Source organism: Ambystoma mexicanum, chromosome 5q (genome assembly GCF_040938575.1).
Source record: "Ambystoma mexicanum isolate Mex_15411 chromosome 5q, UKY_AmexF1_1, whole genome shotgun sequence".
Lineage (NCBI taxonomy): Eukaryota > Metazoa > Chordata > Amphibia > Caudata > Ambystomatidae > Ambystoma > Ambystoma mexicanum.
In genome coordinates this window covers 993592637-993612168 of record NC_090933.1, presented here as the reverse complement: position 1 = coordinate 993612168, position 19532 = coordinate 993592637, and the positions used below count along the sequence as shown (strand labels likewise).

The 19532-nt window shown below is 44.9% G+C and overlaps 1 protein-coding gene across 1 annotated transcript in view; it reads right to left on the bottom strand.

Annotated features, from left to right (window-relative positions):
* The window catches only part of LOC138498338 (fibrocystin-L-like), an 848238-nt gene that overhangs the window by 614181 nt on the left and 214525 nt on the right, over window positions 1–19532 (bottom strand). Inside the window, exons 11-12 of the mRNA XM_069622136.1 lie at window positions 12741–12897; window positions 5540–5619 (exon numbers count right to left, since the gene is read on the bottom strand). Coding sequence (XP_069478237.1) covers window positions 5540–5619; window positions 12741–12897 — 237 coding nt within the window. The remainder of the gene's footprint in view (window positions 1–5539; window positions 5620–12740; window positions 12898–19532) is intronic.

The window sequence follows — 19532 nt, the reverse complement described above, 5'->3', positions numbered from 1 at the left end:
TGATATAAAACATTGGAGTGGTATTGTCTGTTTGAATTTTCACCACCTATCCTCCTTTCCTTGAAGTGAGGGAAGAAAAGATTTTAGAGCGAAAAATATGGCTTTTAGTTCCAGGACATTTATGTGGTTCTTTCTTTCCTGAGAGGACCAAAGACCATGGGCTGTTACGCTCTGACAATGGGCTCCCCAGCCGTACACTGAAGACTCTGTTGTTATGACTATTTGTTGAGGGGGAGGTTGAAAGGGAGATCCCGTTAGCAGGTTCTCTGGAGAGTTCCACCAGCGCAGAGAGTCTTGAACTTGGCCTGGAATTTGGATCTTTGTTCCTTGGGGATCCGAGAGCTGATTCCAGTTGAGAGCAAGATGCCACTGGGTCGTTCTCATATGGAGCCTTCTAAAGGGGACTAGGTTTATACAAGAGGTCATGAGGCCCAAGAGCCTTTGAAACCACCAAACTGTTAGTGACTGGTGAGTGGAGAACCAAACAATGGTTTGTTGAATGGCTTCCACTCTTTCCAAGGGTGGAAAGACTATGTGCATAGTAGTGTCTATAACTGCTCCTAAGAATTGGATCTTTTGCGAGGGACTGAGTTGGGATTTTGTCAAATTTATGGAGAACCCCAGGTTGAACGGAGTATGGCAAGTAATTTGCAACTTCTGAACCAATACCTCTGGAGACAAGACAAGGGCAAGGCAGTAACCATCTTGAATAACATTTAGAACCCACTCCTCTTGACTAACAGTTTTCCAAAAAGGGAGGAAGTTGGAAAGCCTTCCTGCTACCTGTGATGTATGCTCCTGGATGATGGTTGGAGCAGAAGCTAAGTACATGCCCTGGGGAAAGTCAAATAGAATTCTTCTGCTCTTGAGCAGAATTAGAGTCAGAGGGAGGAGCCAATTTATTCTTGGGTCTATGCCGTCTCTTTTTGGAAGAGTAGTATGATTTAGCAGAAGTGGAGGAACCACTGCTGCCTTGTGTATGTGGTTAAAATGTCTTGAAGTTTTGATGATATGGTTGCTTCACCGAGATTGAGCTGAGAGTTTTAGTTGCTGTGACACTGGCCTTACATTTCTGTAGGACCTCATCTGTAGATGGGTCAAACAACTTTTTGTCATTGAATGAAAGGTCAAGCACCTTCTCCTGGATATCCTGGTGAAGGGAAGAGGAAGAGGCAGGCAGATATGCGTGTATCCGCATGCAGACTGCACTAGTAACTGCACTAGCAGTTGTGTCAGTTAGGTCTTTAACGACTTGAAGCTGCTGCCTTCAGAGATCCAGAGATCCAGAAATAGAACTCGTCTGCGGCTTCCTGAGGTAGCATGTCGGTGAAGCGCTCCAGATTCTCCCAGTTAGGAAAATTAAATCATGCCAGAACTGTAGCAGTGTTAATCTGCCTAAGTTATAAGGTAGAGGTGGTGTAAGACTTCTTACCTTGGGTCTCCCATTTTTTATTCCATTTTTGTCAAGCACTGAAGCTGAAGAAGGAGAAGGGCCTTTAACCTTTGTGCCCAGGGCAGCAGAGACTACTGTTTATTGACCTAGAAGATTTTCCATGAGAATGAAGGGTTTGTCCTTATGCACCTTGAATTTATTATCTAGGGACTTCAAGAGGTGGGAATCGGAATGAGGTTTTCCCCCAACAAGCTAGCGCTTGCTCCATGATTGACAATTCCATGTGCAGAGCAACCTTAGTCTGCTGTGATGGCAGTTTCCCAAAAACAACAGCCGTTTCAGGCTTATCCTTTGGGAGGATTTCAAGAGCCTGCATGGCTTTAGTGACAATGTCATAAAACACTTTAGAGGGTGAATGAGTGGGGTCCTCCTCTGAATCTGAGTCAGTGTTCTTTGACATTTTCTGTTTTTTGAGTGGAGGAGCAGGGTCCACATAATCCACTGGTACCGGTAAAGGGTCGGGAGTAGGGTCAACTGAAACCGATCCCTGCGGTTTTACTGGTGACATTTTGTCCTTGATGTGTTGAGCCAAGACTTTAAGGAAGGGCTCAGAAAGCATAGTTTCCAGCACATTGTTAGTGATGTCATTTTCCATATGGGAAGGGCTAGGTAGAGGTTCTTACAATGTGATAGGAGAAGTAGAAGAATCAACCCTATTAAGCGGTTGGCTAGGATTGAAAATGTTCAACACCACCAGTCTAGGTACCTGAATGTTGTTTAGAACAAGTTGGGGTGCAGGTTGTGATGGCCCTAATGCAGGTTGACCCAAATTGTCCTCAAACTGAGGAGAAAATTGAGGCACAATGTGAGGAGTGTGAGCCCTCACCGAAGTGCTGAAGAATTGTTCTGGTGGAACAGTAACATATTTGGAAGTGTCAAAGTCTTCAGAGTCAGAAATTTAAGTTGAATTTTCTTTCTGGCTCTCCGTTACCAAGCCCGAGACAGAAGCCACGGGAGATTTCTTCCGTTTGTGTTTTCACAGAGAATTTGGCACAAGACTAGCTCTTGAATGAGAGTGCTTATGCCTCTTATGAGAGGACTTATGAGATTTCCTTGGTACTGAGGAGCTTGCAAGCTCAACTGCGGTAGTGGAGGGTAAAACATTTTCTTTCGGTACTGAAGTACCAGAAGTTTTATGTGCAGAATCCGATTTGGCTTTGTCCGGTACAGGGAAATCGGAATGGACCAAATCAACCCCAGAGGCGCGAGCCTCTTTGCACATACCACTGCCTGTTCGGTGTACCGAGGCAATAGAGGGTTTTGCAGGTACCATTGTTATTTTGTCCAGAGTAAATAACTCTTCCAGTACCGGGTGGGTCTTCTGTGACCCTTTCCCACCTGGAAGTGCTAACACTTTCCCACCTGGACGTACTAGTGCTTTCCCACCCAGAGGTACTTTCAGGTGAATAGGCCGGGGGTTTCCCCCTGAACGGTCCCATGAAGACTCTGGAACTGATGAGGCAGTCTTCCCTTGGATACCGACAGCCGGTGCCGAAACTAGTACCTCAGCTGAAGGTATAGTTCCCCTCTTGCTGATATCAGCCACCCTCCTGTTCCGAACGAAGTCGTCGCTCACCTTTGGTACAGGTCGCAGCTCAGACATGGAGAGAAGGCGGGTCCGCAGAGACCTCAGGTGAATTCCACAGCAAAATATGCAGGTACTCACTGGGTGATGTGTACCTACACAGCAGATGCAGGCATGGTGGGGATCAGTCGCTGAAAAATGCCTCTGGTAATGGATGCACTGCTTGAAGCCTGTCGCATACGGCATAGAGGGAGGCACCAAAAATAGAAAAAAATAAAATAAAGAACTAATCACTAGGAAAAAAGGGATGGACAGCCAAAGGAACACCCAGAAAAAGGAGTCGCAACGCAGCAAAAGAAATTCCGACCCGCCCAGTACGCGGAAAAACAGGAACTGGCTGTGGAGTGAGGGTAAAGTGTGTGCCCAGCACACAGAGGGACGCATGCATGACGTAGGCCCTTCCCCCTTCTAAACTCCTAAAGTGACAGCTATCTTTTTCAACCTGCTTTTCCGCCCGCCTGCAGGTGCAGGAGTTCCCAACCAGTTGGGAAGGAGGGAGAGCCAGGACGACAGAGAAATATGTATTTAAATTAAACAAACATCTGCACGAAAACGAAGTAGAAAACACTACAAAACCCTACCCTGCAAAAAGAACAGAGACGATGCAACAGATAGAGGAATGCAGCACGATGAGTATGAATACAGGGTTGATAGGCGAATTGTTATCTACAAAAAAGAATACGTCTTCAGATGGCAAAAATGCACAAGTGTAACCAGTCTCTAGGGCTCAAAATGTACATGGGGGCATTTATTGGTCAATAATGCCTTTTTTTGGTTCTTTGGTAGTTCGACTGGGTCTAACCTAGCTTTGAACGATGATGCAAGCAGATCAAGGTCAGTTCATGTATGTTGGATCGTGTGTTACGAAGCGAGCAGGATCAAACGCGGTAGCCTTGTGCGGTTCGTAGCTGACATTCGGCAAAGCAAATCGGGAGGTTCACCCAGATCTGTTCAAGGTCGAGCTGGGTTGAGTTGGATTGTGACTGTCAGGAATGGTCGTTGACTGATGCTCCAGTGGTTTTAGTCTGTGATTGAAGGTTAAGGTTTGAAATGGTGATCTAGCTCCTCCGGTTTAGTTTTTCTGGCGAAGCGGCAGTTTGATTGAGTTGTGGTGTTCGCGTTGGCAAGTGACTCTCCAGCAGTTCCAGCTGGCTCCCGGTGATGAGCAGCGATTTGAGCCCAGCAGGTGACGGGCTCAGCGAGGGCATGATGGAGCTGGTTCGAATGGACGTGTACCAAAGGAAGCACCGGCTGGATCCCTCGAGTTCAATGAGCGATGAACGCGACTCAAGGACAGTTCGACAGGTTTGGTGCAGCACAATAAAGAGCCATAGCTGAGGTGATCCTCCAGATGCTATGGGACCCATTGCAGGGGCTGTCGGACAGGATGAGTCATTTCAGGGTGTGCTCTCCAGCCATGGGAGATCCTAGTGCAGAGTGGCAGGTCCTGGTCCACAGCAAGAGTCACCTCCAATGTGATCTGGGATTGTTTAAGGAGCAGAGCTTTATTCTGCCTTAGAATGCTCCCTCTTCACCTCAGTGGTTGAGGGATTTGGAAAGTACAACTCTCCCAAAAGCGGTCCAATGAATCATTCTCAGGTGTTTGTTCCAGGGTGAATAAATTAAGTGGCGGGATACCCCTTCCTTTAAAGGTAAATGGCCACAGGTGATTGGACTAAAGCTAACTTGCTTTAGGTTTCCAATCCCTGCTGCTGAAAAGAGGGGCTTTTTCTTCTTACATCACACCCAAATTGACGGAGAGAAACAAGATGGTAGAACCCTCCTCCAGTTGCCAAGAGCTCCCTCTGTATACACTAACCCTGCCCTATTTCCTTCTCAAAAGAATCGAAGCCCTTTAGATATGGAGCACAATGGTGTGAGACTACTCCTGTATGAATGGTTGTGCTGCTTTGATCGTTGCTCCAATGCCATCTTCCTGTTGAGGGGTCTTCTCTCTGGGCATGAGTTACCAACCCTCACAAAGGAATCAAAGAGAGTCAATCCCCAAGGCTAGCAGAAGGCAGAGACAGCCCTGTCTGGGGAAAATACACACAGCCAAGCTCAGCTCTTAGAACTGATATGTGTGATATAAAACTGCTGTGGCTGTTAGGAGAATACCATCCCCCATGTCCTAACTTAGGTATGTCTTACATTTGCAGATTATTTGGCCAACAGGATAATACGTGTTTTGGTACAGGGATAAAGGTCTAGTCTGTCACTTGCAGACTTGTCTGTCGCTGCAGCTGTCAAATGGGCACTTTTGTCCTCTGACCCTGCTTTGTGCCACTGATAGATCAGGATACTGATGCAGCACCACACAAGTGTAAACTATGCTACTGCATGTAGTCTATGAAAGGGGAATCTCTCACTAGATTGCCCTTTCAGAGAGAGAATTACCCATATCATTATATTAATGTATAAAAATAAAAAAGCCAGGGCATTTACGCCCTTGCCAGAAAGCAATTCCTCAAAGTGACTCTAACATTTTAAATTTTCTGTACCTGTAGCACTCCGCCATCAGTAATTAGAATGTACTCTGATTGCAGTTCAATGTCAGCTTCATCAAATACGAGGGTCCCCCCTATGGGTAAATAAAAAAATGAAGTAAATATCACATGAAAAGATAGATGCATGTGTACATTCTACAAAGAGAGATGGGTGCTATTCTATTGGTTATTCGTACATTTAAAAGAGTGTAACATTGTATTGTATATATTTCAGTTTAGAGTCACAGAAGGACTGGCCATCCTTTTTGCATTTGCATCTCAAGTTTACATCAGGGCAGAAGTGAATCACCTATCAAGAGCTTAGAAATGGACTATATCTGTGGTGTTCTCTCGTTCTTCCATCTCTTAGATAACAGACTCCAAACATATAAAGATTTCCATTAATTCGAAACAATCTTTGTATCATACACAAAAGGAGCATAATGCTCCCCCTATCAATCCAGGTTCCTCACTGTTCTTGCAGCCCCCGGTTGTGTCATCTATATAGAAGCCCTCTGATGCTTTCCAAACATGTTTCTCCATTATAAATTCCATACATACATATTGATATCCAGCCTTCCAACAACACCCAACAACCATGATTGTTGTATTCTTCTATGAAAACGTGGAGGGCACTAAGAATTATTTATGGTTGATTCCATTTTAGCATAAGCCATATGGACATTGATGTAGGTTATTGTGGGTGCAATACCCATCTGTGTTACTACTTCTGTGGTTGTTCATTTACTTTCACTATTGATATTTAAGGTCCAAAACCTACAATTTCAGTTTTAAACCAGTAACACGCTCTATTACTTGTTCTTTATTGAGACTAGCTTACATTTGTATTTAAATCCACCTTGATCAAAAACTGTCCTGTGTGCCCTCACTATTGTTCCTCATTGTTTGCATTTCTTGGTGCTACATTTTAGTAAAACATCAACGCACAATGTTTTTTAACACAGGCAGCAATTTAGTAACCTGTATTTACAAAGCTACTTGTTGTTTAGTTATTGGATGTTAGTGCACAAATGTAGACAGGTTATGGAAGGGAGGTCTTGGTCTGTCTGATATAATCCTGTGTGAGACCATGTTTTCTTCAGCTTCATGGGCAGCTGTAATGTCTTCTCCCCCTAGCGCCACCTCCCCTGTATGCCAGCACCCACCTTTCTGTGCACACTGATCCCTGTTAGCTTCCATACACACCATAGCTGACATGATACTCGACACCACTTGACACACACACAGCAAGGAGGAAAGTGGGCGAGAGATGAACAAAGAGTTCCACTTCGGTAGCCATGGTGCTATCCTTCGTTTACAAAAATGCAAGAAAGGACTAAAACATGAATACTAGAAAGAAGTTGGTAGAGTGTGGTTTGGGGAGCAGAACAGGAGGAGAGTTCTCGAAGGGGAGAAGTAGTGTTGGGTGGAGTGTTCAGTGATTGGCAAGATTTTCTTTGAATAGTAGGGTTTGCAGGTCCTTCCAAAAGTTTAGGCAGGACGTTTGTGAGCTTTGTGTGTGGGGCCATTTTGAGCTGCGCAGATAACTTGTTCCATGGAAAGGTATGTAGCAGGAAAGGTCACGTTTCGTGGTTTTCCCTTCTTGTAGTTCTTTGTTTCCACTCTGGCAATGGTATGGATTCTGTTGGTGTGTTGACCTGCAGAGATGGTGCATGTTTCTACTAGACAGAGTGGTGTTGTAGTGGTAACTGCTCTTTAGGTGATGCATGATGTCTTAAACATGTTGTTTGGAGTGGTGCCCAGTGCAACACCTTGAGAATGTGAGTAATGTGGGTGAGTCCTCTTGATCCTATATTGAGGTGTGATCGTGCTGGCCAGCTTGCAACAGAGCCACAGTGACATATGCGAAGTCTCTGTTCAGGTGGGAGATGATCAGGTCTTGGACGTCTAATCTGAAACTCGTTAGTATGGAATTTATGAACAAACAAATGTATTCCTGCCATATATTGTCAGGTAATTATCCTTTTTTGGTTATTATTTAAACAGCAAGTTATCTAGGCATGTTTGTGTATGTGGGGTTTAAATTCAGCCCCAAGATGATGTGAACCAAAAGGCCAAGCAAGTCCTCAAATGCGATATTCATCGGTGGCAATGGAAAGGCACACTGGTCAATAGAATGGAAATCTTGCCTTAAAACTCTCATACTGTGGTATGTGCCTAACAGGTTCAAAGACAGATATTTCTCCAAAGCACACGAGGAAGGTGCAGAAGGAAAAGGCACACATGAAATGAGAGACTAAACAGCAACAGTTCGCATGGAAAACCCCACACACTACAAAGCAGTGCATCTGGAAAGGTGGGCCAAGTGTGTCTTGCATGAGGAAGCAAAGCCAAGTGATAGTTTTTGTTTAAAGCGACTAAAAACCTACATTTTAACAAAGAAACGTACACTATATGAAATGGGAAAACCCACTTTTCAACCTTGACACTCATTACATGTTAAATGTAGATGCACGTTGTGAATAACTTGTAATACACAGCCCTGCATTTTCAACTGTCCGATTAAGGAACAAATGTTACAATGGGGAAGGGGTGGTATGAGAAATACATGCTACCAATTTAAAAGGCTATTTCTTTGAGATTTCACATGTACATTTCAGTTAGCTCCGGACAGTGTCATGTGGGTCTCTGGGCAGATTTTTCCACATCCCCCATTGAAATGCTGCTGGACTCGTTCTCTGCATCAGACCTCTGATCTTTGATCTGTGAGACCTCGGCTGAAGCATATCAGGAATGCTGCCTGGCTCAGTAGAACATGCAAAGAGAAATACACTTGTAGATCGAATTTGTGGTGGACTTCAGATAACAGATGCAGGCCTGACCATTGAAGACCCTGGCCCTGCACATCCAAGCTGGTTTTGGCAGCCATAAACTGACCATCAGCTTCAAGCCAAAGGCTGCTAATGGACTTAAATTGGAGACTGCATAAACTTCCCTGTTGACCCAGAGCAGATGTTCTACACCATGCGACTTCATGGAATCCAGTACTGTGAGCTGAATCGAAACTTAACCAATTATTTCCCATATTAACTATATGTATATTGGTTAACATTGGACACATCATTTTCCCTTAATAATAGGTGAACTGAAGAACACATAGAATCAAGACAGATATCATAATAAACTTCAGGACGAGCCAGTCATGTTCCTGTGAATTCCATATACGTGCAATATATGGATTTTGTGTTATTGTAGAATACATGTTTTTAGCATAAATGTTAGAAATCAGGAAATTGGGGGCTAATAGCATGGTAAATTAGTGCTTGGATTATGGAGTTTCATATTTCCAACTATGTTCATTTTTCAATAAAGGGCGAAAAATCATAGCACGTCCCAGGAATGTCCTGTCAAAACCAAAGTAATTTTTCTAGGTCCATCATGGATGAATCAGAAAATATGCATATTATTATGTTTATTCGTAAATTGTCAAATGTTCCCATGTTGGGACTTTCTGAGTGGAAAAATCTGCAATATTTAAATGGTATTTTAGACAATGATTTTCTCCTCCATTCATTTTCCATAATTTAAATGTCAACATCCCAGACCCTATTGGTAGAGAGAGGCCGGACTGGGGGGTGGAGAGGAAAATAAATGACCCATCATATGTGCGTGAATTCTTACAGGACCCTCCCCAATAATGAAATTGGGATTGTGTCATACCTGGTACATAAAGTCAAAGCACTAGGAGAGAGAGGCATTTCTGCTGGTGATTCTGCGGGAGACTTTGTGGGGGGGGAGTTAAGACATCTTGAAGTTTGCCCTTAACCTAACTGAAGGCTCTGAGACATCTCCCTGACCTTGCAAGAGGGAGACCAACTGGGCAAGCCTAAAACCTGACTGGACCCTTTGGTGACTGTGCTGTGACCAGAACTGCTTTGTACCAGAGAGGAACTTGAGGCTTTCCTGAACCTTAAACTGAACTCTCCAATGTAAGTATATATATATATATATATATATATATATATATATATATATATATATATATATATATATATATATATGACCCAATGTTTTATTTTTGTATTTATTGAACATTTTTATGTCACCTATACAGCGGAAAGTGTTTCCAGGCACCACAAGACAAAACGAGGGGGTGGGCATAGGAGAAAACAACAATAACCGTCCTACGAGGCCATGTGAAATTCAGATTGTTCAAGTGCAGTATCAAAGCGCAGGGGGAAGGGGCAGGTCAGGGAAAGGGATGGGATAGGGGGAAAAGTGGAGAAGTGCTGGAGAGAGGGGGGCCCAGGGGGGTGGGCAAATGCTAAGGGGTGCCCAGGTGCGCTAGTGCCAGGGGGAACCAGGAGAAGGGTAATAATGTGATGGGGGAGGGAGGACCAGCCTTGGAAGGCTAATCAGGGAAGGGAGCCTGAGGGCAAGTGCTAGTGGGAAGGGGATAGAAGGGGAGACTGGACAAGGGATGGTCTGGCCCCGGGTAGACTCATAAGGGACACAGGCATCCAGTCATGGCAGCAGTAGGAGACTAGCAAAGGAGGGTGAGAGAGAAGGAGGTGGAGAAACAGAAGGTTTTGAGGAGCTTCCAGAACTTAAGGAGATCCCGCTCAAGACGGAGAGGGGCAGGGAGTTTGTATCAGAGGGAGGCTCCTGCCAAAGAGAGCGATCTACCCCCCAATCTCTGCTTGGAGAAATGTCTGATCTGCAGAGAGTTGGAGCTAGAGGACCGAAGGACTCTATCAGGGAGGTATTTAGGGAGAGAGAGTTGAATGTATTGAGGTCCCAGGCCCCAGTAAGCCTTGTGGATGATGCAGAGGGTCTTGAATTTGATCCTTGCAGCCATCGGGAGCCAGTGGAGAGATTTTAGGGCTGAAGAGATGCAGTCCCTGGGCTTGAGGCAAGGATAAATCTTGTAGTCCTATTCTGGATTAGTTGAAGAGGACGGAGTGAGGAGAGAGCAAGATTAAGGAAGAGGATGTTGTAATAATCAAGCCTTGAGAGAAACAGAGCTCTGGAGACATTGTGGGTCATTACGACTATGCCGGTCTGGAAACAATGGAGCCGGTAAGCTTACCAGCACCATTGTTTCCAGACTGGCATATTACAGGTCTGCCTACCGGAGCCGCTGTGCCGAACAGGTCGGACCCTGCCAGGCACAGTGGCCATGGTAGGCAGACCGGCACAGAAGCACCGGCACTGTTAATAACAGTGCCGGTGCTTCCGTGTTCCCCATTCCCATAGAGCCCTCTGGGACTCTATGGGAATGAGGATTTACAATTTACCGGCACCTGACTTTCCGGACCACCGGGGTTGTAATCCCATGGTGTTACCGGCAAGTCAGGCACTGGTAAATTATTCTGGTCCGGCAGCAACCCGCTGGTAGTACCGGCACGGTTACCACCAGACTTCTAATGAGCCCCATTGTGTTTCTGGGGGAAGTTGAGGAAAGGGAGAATGTCTCTGAGGAGGTCAAACTAATAGAGGGACTTCTTGGCAAGGTCAGCGATATGAGCTAAGAAGGAGAGAGAGGAGTTGAAGATAACACGTTTTTAGCATCATATAAGGGTGAGGGGAGGGGGCCCAGGGAGGGTGGCCAGAGTGTAGGTGGGAAGGAGCTAGTAGGGGTCCCAATGAGAAGGATCTCAGTCTTACTGGCGTTAAGGCATAGATCATTAGCAGCACACCATGCCTGAATAGCAGTCAGACAGTCAGGAATGATAGAGGAGGGAGAGAAGGAAGAGGAGGAAGAGGAGGAAGAGGAGGGAAGCTTAAAGGAACGCTGTGTGTCGTCAGCATAACACTGGAAATGAGGAGAGATGATGGAGATCAAGTGGGCAAGGAGGGCAAGGTATATGTTGAAAAGCCACAGCAAGAGGATAGAGCCCTGAGGGACGCCGCAGTTGAGAGTGAGATAGAGCAGAGAAATGGGCCCAGTTGAACATGTAAGGTCTGATTCGAGAGGAAAGAGGTTAACCAAACCAGTGCCGAGTCCGTGATGCCCTGGGTTTCACAGAGCCTATTAATGAGGATGGAATGATTGACGGTGTCAAAGGTAGAGGACAGGTCGAGGAGAATAAGGGGGCAAGGTGAGTTGGAGTTGATCTCCAATGAGTGTGGGCAACGTGTCTGGCTTAACCTTTACCTTGAATAGCAGGGTGTGGGGGCAAAACCGTGTAGCCCCTTAGCAGATTTAACTCAAAATATTTATTTAATTAATTACCTTTGACAAAACACCACGGGGTGATCTTTGTTAAAATTCGAAATTAACAAAACTCATTCCCAGTGTGTGCTGAAAACTATATACTGTAAGGTAATTGGGTAGTCCTATGTGTCCATTCAACCACAGACGTCCTTTAAGGAAAAGGGTTCCTTACCCCAAAACGAAAATCCCCAAACCCTGCCTTTCATGTGAATGTGCTTTTGTTCTCAAGTGAAGAATATCATTGATTGCATTTTGCAAAACTGTGCATTTCTTTTGAATGTATTTTTGTTTCAAAACTTTTTTCTCATTGATTTCTTTGACATTTTACATGCAATTTGAAAGATGAGGTGTTCTCAAAAATGAAAGCTTCCAAGTGTCCAGTGCAACCCCATATATCTAGCGCTGTACATGTCATGTGTGACTTGTGATCAAAATGAACCTGTGATTGTTGAAATTGAAATCATATTCAGTAATCGTTAACAGTTTGTTTAGACGATAAGTACCTATATGCTTACGTTTATTCTGTTGTGTCACCGATAAGGTGGTGTGTGTCATTTTAGTGTGATTTTTTTAACATATAATCAAACAAATATATATTTTTTTCTGCACACCAGCCTGGTTCTCGACTCATTGGTGGCACAGGGGGTGGGGGTCTACTTGTCATGGATGGGACAAGAGTAGAGCTAATAGTGAACTTATTAAGCAGTTTGTTGGGTGACCTCTTGAATGGGGAGGGGAGGAACTTCCTGTGTTGAGGTTGGCATCTCAATAAACCGTTACAAGTAACAGTAACCTGTAATACCATCAGAGTTTGAGAAACATGAAATGGTCCAGAGTCAATTGCCTACATGGTTCGAAGCAGTATAAAAACTTGAATTACTACATAGACAGGATGCTACATATCATGCACCTGTTTACTCGGGCAAATTTAATTTGATATCCATTCCTTAACTAATTACCATTTGATTAGAAACTGTTCACAAAATATCATTTTCGATAACAAGATAGTGAAAAATACAGGGTGGTTATAAGCAGTACCTTGGATAAGGAGCATTTTCAGCACAGGTGTGTTTACATCAAGCAAAATGTATTGTCCTTGTGTGATAACTGCAAGGAAACCTTCATCAGGAGGCGATTCTCCTCCCCAGGTGAAATTGGAGGACCACACATCAATATAGAAGAAGTCAGCATTGTCCTAAAGTAGGATAGAATAAATGTCATTAAATATATTTAAACGTGTAAATAATAGTTAAGGAGGGCATGCAATGCACACACGGCACAGTGTAACCAAAGTGAACGATAGGTTCTGAATGTGGAGACTAGCATTGGAGGGAGGAGCCATGTGAGGAAGCCATCTGCTTTGAAAACACTATACTGGATGCACATCCAGGATTGCACCCCAGACGAACTCTGTCTTCTCGGTAAAATCACTGCAGTTGCTTGTACCTCATACATGACTCTTAATCTGCAAAGAAACATAATTTCTCTTCCCTACAACTATCCCCACCCGCCCGATAATCCAAAACTGGATTCCAGCTCTAACTTTATTCATGAATGTGCTCATTCACGTACTGTGATCAAAATACACACTGGTATCGCACCTTACTTCTAAAGGGTCTCCAAAGAAACAGACTCACAGTACTAAAAGTATTTGGAAATGAGGCAACCTGGCTTATCACTGGCACCAGCGAACATAAATAATCCAGTCTTGCTTGTTCTGTAGTAGTTTAATGCAGGATCCCGGAGCATATTCAAATGCCTTACCAGATTCTTTGGAGATTTGCGGAATCACTGTTGTAAAGGCAGATTGCGTTCAAGATAGAAAGTACTGGGACGAGGAAAACAGAGCTGGAGGAGTGACAAGAAGTCGGAGCAGTTGAATGTTAACACGATTTGCAGATGTTTAAAGAGAAACACCAGCTGTTCTAAATGCGTTGCTGCTGGTATCAGCTGGTAACAAAACTAACTCCTAAATAATCTAAATGCTTCCAATGGACAAAGGAACAGCCCCCGGCCCAACAACAGGATGGCAAGTACAAAAACGTACCTCCAGGGCAGTCCAATTGTGTATTTCCATTGAAAATGAAAAGTGGCATGGTGAAAACATGCATTGCTGCAGTAGGGTGCACTACAATTGCTGTAGTCCAAACATGCATTGCTGCAAGATGGTGAAAATGACAAAGTAACATTGTAATGCACCTGGGTAAAAGTTTGCATAGAGCAGATCGGGTGTTCAGAAGCATGAACACACGCACTGTACTGACACCCAGAATTTGCATAGTTCTGTGCCTTAAACAGGGCCTGATTTTTCCATTGAAAAACGCGCTTGTAATAATCAGGCCTGTCGTCTTTTGAAGGGCTCTTTTTAGCTTTGGCCCATCAAACTATAACTGTTTTATTTACTTGATAATAGTATATTGTTTCCATTTTATGATTTTAGGCCACGTTCATTGAACATGTGTTTAACACGTAACTTTACAGTATATTACTTCATTGTATTGATTGCTGCCAATATTACGTGTTGCAAGTAAGGATGGGAACCCAGAGTTCTTCCTCATGCTCAACACTCTATCGTGTGCTCTCTTACAGGAGTGAGAGTGGACAGAAGAGGGAGCAGAATGTCAAGGGAAAGAAGGAAGATTGGTTAAAATGAAAAAGAGAAAGAGGGAGAAAAAGAGTGAGAGAGAGAGATGGAGGAGCATAGAGTGACCAGCTGCTGCAGGAATAGGGTGCCAGAAGGGTCTGATTTACAGGGCCACAGTATTTTTCAGGCTTCCGTTTTCTTTTTTTTAATAAATTACTGTAATAGGCTGTGATTTATTTATTTATTTATTTGCATTTTTTAAGCGCACTTGCAGCCCAAAAGGCATCGAGGCGCTGTTACAGAGGATACACAGATTTAAGATTACGTACGGGTGCCAGAGGCTCTTAGTTACAGAGGATACACATATTTAAGATTACATACTGGTGCCAGAGGCTCTTAGTTACAATTTGGCAGGCAAATAGGCAGTGGAGGATACAGATTTAAATCACACAAAGAGTCTGGTTTTGATAGCCTTACGAAAGGCTAGGTGGGACTCAATGAGTCTTAGGTGAGGAGGCAGGGCGTTCCAATGCGGGGCTGCTAGGGTAGGGAAGCTGGAGCCACCAGCACGCACTTTCCGAGAGGTAGGCCTCACAATGGTGTTGGCGTAGATGGATCTGAGCGGTCTTGTGGCGGAGTGCCTGGTAATTCTGTTAGTTAGGTAAGGGGGGGCAAGTTCGTGAAGGCATTTGTGGGTGAGGGTAAGAGTTTTAAAGACAATTCTTTCTTTAACCGAGAGCCAGTGTACTTGCCTTCTGATTTCGGATATGTGGTTTCTCCTTGCAGTGCCGGTGGCTGCCCTTAGTGCATTGTTCTGGACTAGCTGAAGTTTGGCGAGGTTTATGTTGGAAGTCCCGACGAGAAGGGCATTACAGTAGTCAAGTCTTGACCCGATGATTGCCCTGGCAATCGTGAGGCAGCTTTGACGGGCCAAGAAGGGCCTGGCTGCGTTGAGGACTTTGGTGTAGTAGGCTGAGGAGGCAGCGATGGCATTGACCTGTCCTTTGACAGGTCAGAGTCAAGGTAGACTCCGAGTGTCTTAACATGGTTTGAGACCATAATTGGAATATTATCAATAGTGAAGGAGGCGTACTGTTCTCCAAGATTGCCGAGAGTGAAAGGTGAACCAATAAGAAGGAGTTCGGTTTTTTCACTATTGAGGCAAAGCCAATTCTCCGCCATCCAGGATTGGATGGTAGAGTAGATAGAGGAAAGGGTGTTGGAGTCTGCTAGGTAGTCGCCCGTGAGTGGGATGAGTACCTGCGTATCGTCCACATAGTTGGTATATGAGATACCAAGGGAGTCCAGGATGCTAAACAGGGGCCTCGTAAAGAGGTTGTAGAGAGTTGGTACGATACAGGATCCCTGGGGGACACCGCAGGTGAGGAGGCTGGGGGTGGCGGTGGCAACTTCATAAAAGACTTTCATGGCCCTTTCTTGGAGAAAGGAGGTGATCCATTGGCAGGCTTTAGGGGAGAAGTTTGCTTGGGTGGCTAAGTGGTGACACAGAGTATTGTGGTCAACCAAATCAAAGGCTGCGGAGAGGTCAAGGAGCAGTAGTAGGGCAGGTTTGCCTGCGTCTCTGAGCTCATCCATTTGATTGTTAAGGTCTAGGAGGGCCGTTTCAGTACCATGCCGGGGGCGGAACCCTGATTGCCATAAGCCGAGGAGACGGTTGTCCTCTAAGAACTTCTGGACTTGTAGGTAAGCTGCTTTGTCCAGGATTTTGAGCAGGAACGGTACGGTCATGATGGGCCTGTAGTTCCCTGGGATGGTTGGGTCGAGTGAAGGTTTCTTGAGAAGTGGGCATACCCAAGCTTCCTTAAGTCCTGATGGGACATGGCCTGATTGGAAGGATGAGTTGATGAAGGCCGTAAGGAAGGGGGCTAGACTGGGTGCGGAGTCTTTGATGAGGCTGGCGGGGCAGGCATCACCTTTGCAATTGGAGGGTTTAATGGAATTGAGCAAGGTGATGACCTCTTGCTCGGTAATCTTTTTGAATTCGAACAGCGGGGAGGACGTGGTCTTGGTGGGTGGCTTAGCGTGCATGTTCGCTATAGTGTCGGAGAGGGCTTTTTGGTGGCCACGAATTTTGCTTTGGAGGGTGTTAAGCTTCTCTAGCATGGCAGATTGAATGCTGTTACAGCATTTGTCATCTTTAATGATTGAGGAGGGGGGGGCAGATGGTTTTTCGAGTTCCCTGAAAATGGTGAAGAGTTCATTAGATCCTGACTTAGCGTCAGAGATCCGGGTGTTAAAGGAAGCAGCCTTTGCCAGAGTGATGTTGGTCTTGTATGATTTGGAGATGGCTTTGAACTTCTGTTTAGTGGCTTCAGATGGGTTTGCTTTCCATGTGGATAATGCAATCCTCTTCTGCGCACGTTGGTCAAGGAGTTCTTTGGAGAACCATGAGTTGGCATGTTTGGCTTTTTTAGCTTTTTTGAGAGTCATAGGGGCAATAGCATCCACAGCTGACGTGATGACATCCTTAAAGGTGTTAGCTAAGGTATCAGGGTTGTTCGAAGAGGGAGTTTGAAGGGCTGTGTTAAGGAGGTAGGGTGCCAAGTTCTCCACTGTGTGAGCTCCTGGCGTACGTGGCGGGACATGGTGGTGGCGGAGAAAGAGCCACTTTGTTGGTTCCGAGGTTGAATTGGATGTAGTGATGGTCGGACCAAGGAATAGGGTTGTTGTCCTTGATGAGAAGGGAGCAATTGTGATGGCTGACCCAGTCGAGGGTGCGTCCTTTGATATGTGTGGGCTGGGAGATGGAATGAATGAAGCCTAGGTTAGATAGTGCCTTCTTGAGGTGTTTCGCAGGCGAGTCTTTGGGGTCGTTCAGCCCTAAGTTGAGGTCACCGAGGAGTAGAACCTGTGAGGTCTTTTTGATGTTGTGAGACAGTGCAGTGATAAGGGTGTCGTGGAAGTCGGTGCACGGTCCTGGAGGTCTGTAGGCAATGTGCATGGATATGGTGCAGTTGGGTGAGAAATTAATTTTTAAAGGGAGGTAGTCGCTGCTGCTGTCAAGGATGCCTTCAACTACTCTGATGGAGAGTGTGTCTCTGGCGATGAGGGCGACGCCTCCACCTCTCTGAGAGGTGCGGTCTTTCCTGAGGATGGAATAACCAGGTGGTGAGCTGTGTTTGTCCCATTGGTTTAATTGAAGTGTATAAAATGCTGAATTATCTTGTCATTCTGTGCAGGAACCAAAAGCAACCACTCTCGCGTTGCACCCAATTACTGCCCACTTCATTCACTTTACATCAGTTCTTAATAAACATCAGATCTCACGAAATATGCATTTCTTAAGTGATATTCTTCAAGTCCAGTTCTTGAACCAGGTGTCACTTTGCATTCCTGTACAGTGCTTGTAGTTTTATTTCTATCAGAAATGTGCAACTACAAGTACCAGAATGAAAAGTGAGGGGAAAGAGCCAGCCATGAATGACTATCTCACAGAAAATGGAGGTGGCATCGTTGGACTGCGTTAAAGTGACTTCGAATTTTGGATGGAGACGCTAGCCTGAGCTTTTGTATGAACAGACGCTGTTTCATTTTCTGTCGGCTTTATAGCTGCACTTGAAGCACTGTGTGTGGTACCTACCGCACCCTCTCTGAATAATTGTTACTCTGCTCTTGGACCCTAAATAATTGTTGCTGGCTCCAGGTCAGTTTTGATACCGTGCAATGCCCCATCTACCTTCTTCCGAAAGAGCCCTCATCAGGAAAAGGGATGTCTGATACCTTAGACTGTATCTCTGGGTAAAACATTGAGCGGATCAACCAGCCTTGGCTTCGGAAAACCACTTTTGCAATTTTGAACGATGTTTTAAGGTAGCTTCATTCTTGTTCAAAATGCTGTATGCATCATTTTTATCATCGAGTGAATAGTACTCCAGCAACTGTGCCGTCTAGCCCTACATCTCTCACTTACTTATAAGGTGATAGGATGCTCAATGGGGTTGACTCTTTATTGAGTATTATTCCCATGGTTAATATTTCTTTCCAAGTAGATCACCAGGCTGGACCTAGAGACTATTCCCCAGGGACCCTGGGTCAGGCCAGCATGTTTCAACCCTTCATCCCCTGTAGAGAATAGCCCCTCTGCAGGCCTGGCTCTGTTACTGGCAGGTATCTATCATGAAGGCTTGTCTTTTCTTCATGTTAGATTCAGCCTCAGATCCTGCATAAGATCCTTCATTAACGAAGCAGATGAGTCATCTGTGTCTGTCTCTGCTGAAGGTGTTGCATTACAGTCAGTGTGGAGCGGGTACAAGCAATACATACACCCTTGTCTTCCACATACATATTACACATAAAAGATGATTTTCAAGGCCTCTCCATGACAGTAGGAACTCAAATCTTAGCCCTGGTTTGGAAGCAATAGCTGTAGGCTTTTCTTCTGGCCTTTTGTTTACAGGGCCTCTGGCAGTGTTTACCATGAACATGTGGCTGCAGATTAAAGTTTTAACCATGCTCAAAACTTTCAGACAGTCCTTGCAGACTATGGAAATCTCATGAAAAAGAATAATTCGTCCAATGAGGAATCACTTTCACAGAGCATATAGCATTTGGGGGTGGGGTCTGAGCATGGGCCTAAGATTCTGTCCACCTCATTAGTTGGTGTGCAAACTCTGCAGATAGTGGTGGATAGCCTGCAGTTTTTTTACTGTTTAAATTGTACCAAGGATTCCCAGCCTGACAATGCAGAATGTTCAGATCATGGGACAATGCTAGAGGCTGTTGTGTTGTAGATGAGAAAAGTAGTGATGCGGGACGTTTTGCCTCTCCTATCTGCTCGGTAGCCATTTCCTTGTTCCCACAATGATATGCATCTGCCACAAGGTCCAGACTATGGTGGTGATGAATGGCCAGCCTTTTACTTAAAGTAGACTCATGAATCTAGAGTAGTTATTGTGCCCCAAACTGAGGTCCCATTTACTTAATACGTAATTCACTCCACCCAATAATACACTGTTCTCTCCACCTTCTGAAAAACGAAGGCAAACATAGCACTGTATGGCAAATATGGCTATGAACACATGGAAGTATATGTATGTCCGCATGGTAGTTAATATGTTAACCAGTAAGTCTTGGATGCAGATCATGCCTCATTACAAGGCTAATACAGTGGCATCAGAATTGGAGTGAGATACTTGTTAAGGGAGGAGCCTGATATCAGCCGCACTATCGTACCCACACTGTTTGAGGGTGACGGGTTTCTATTTGGGAAGTCTAATAAGTAGCAC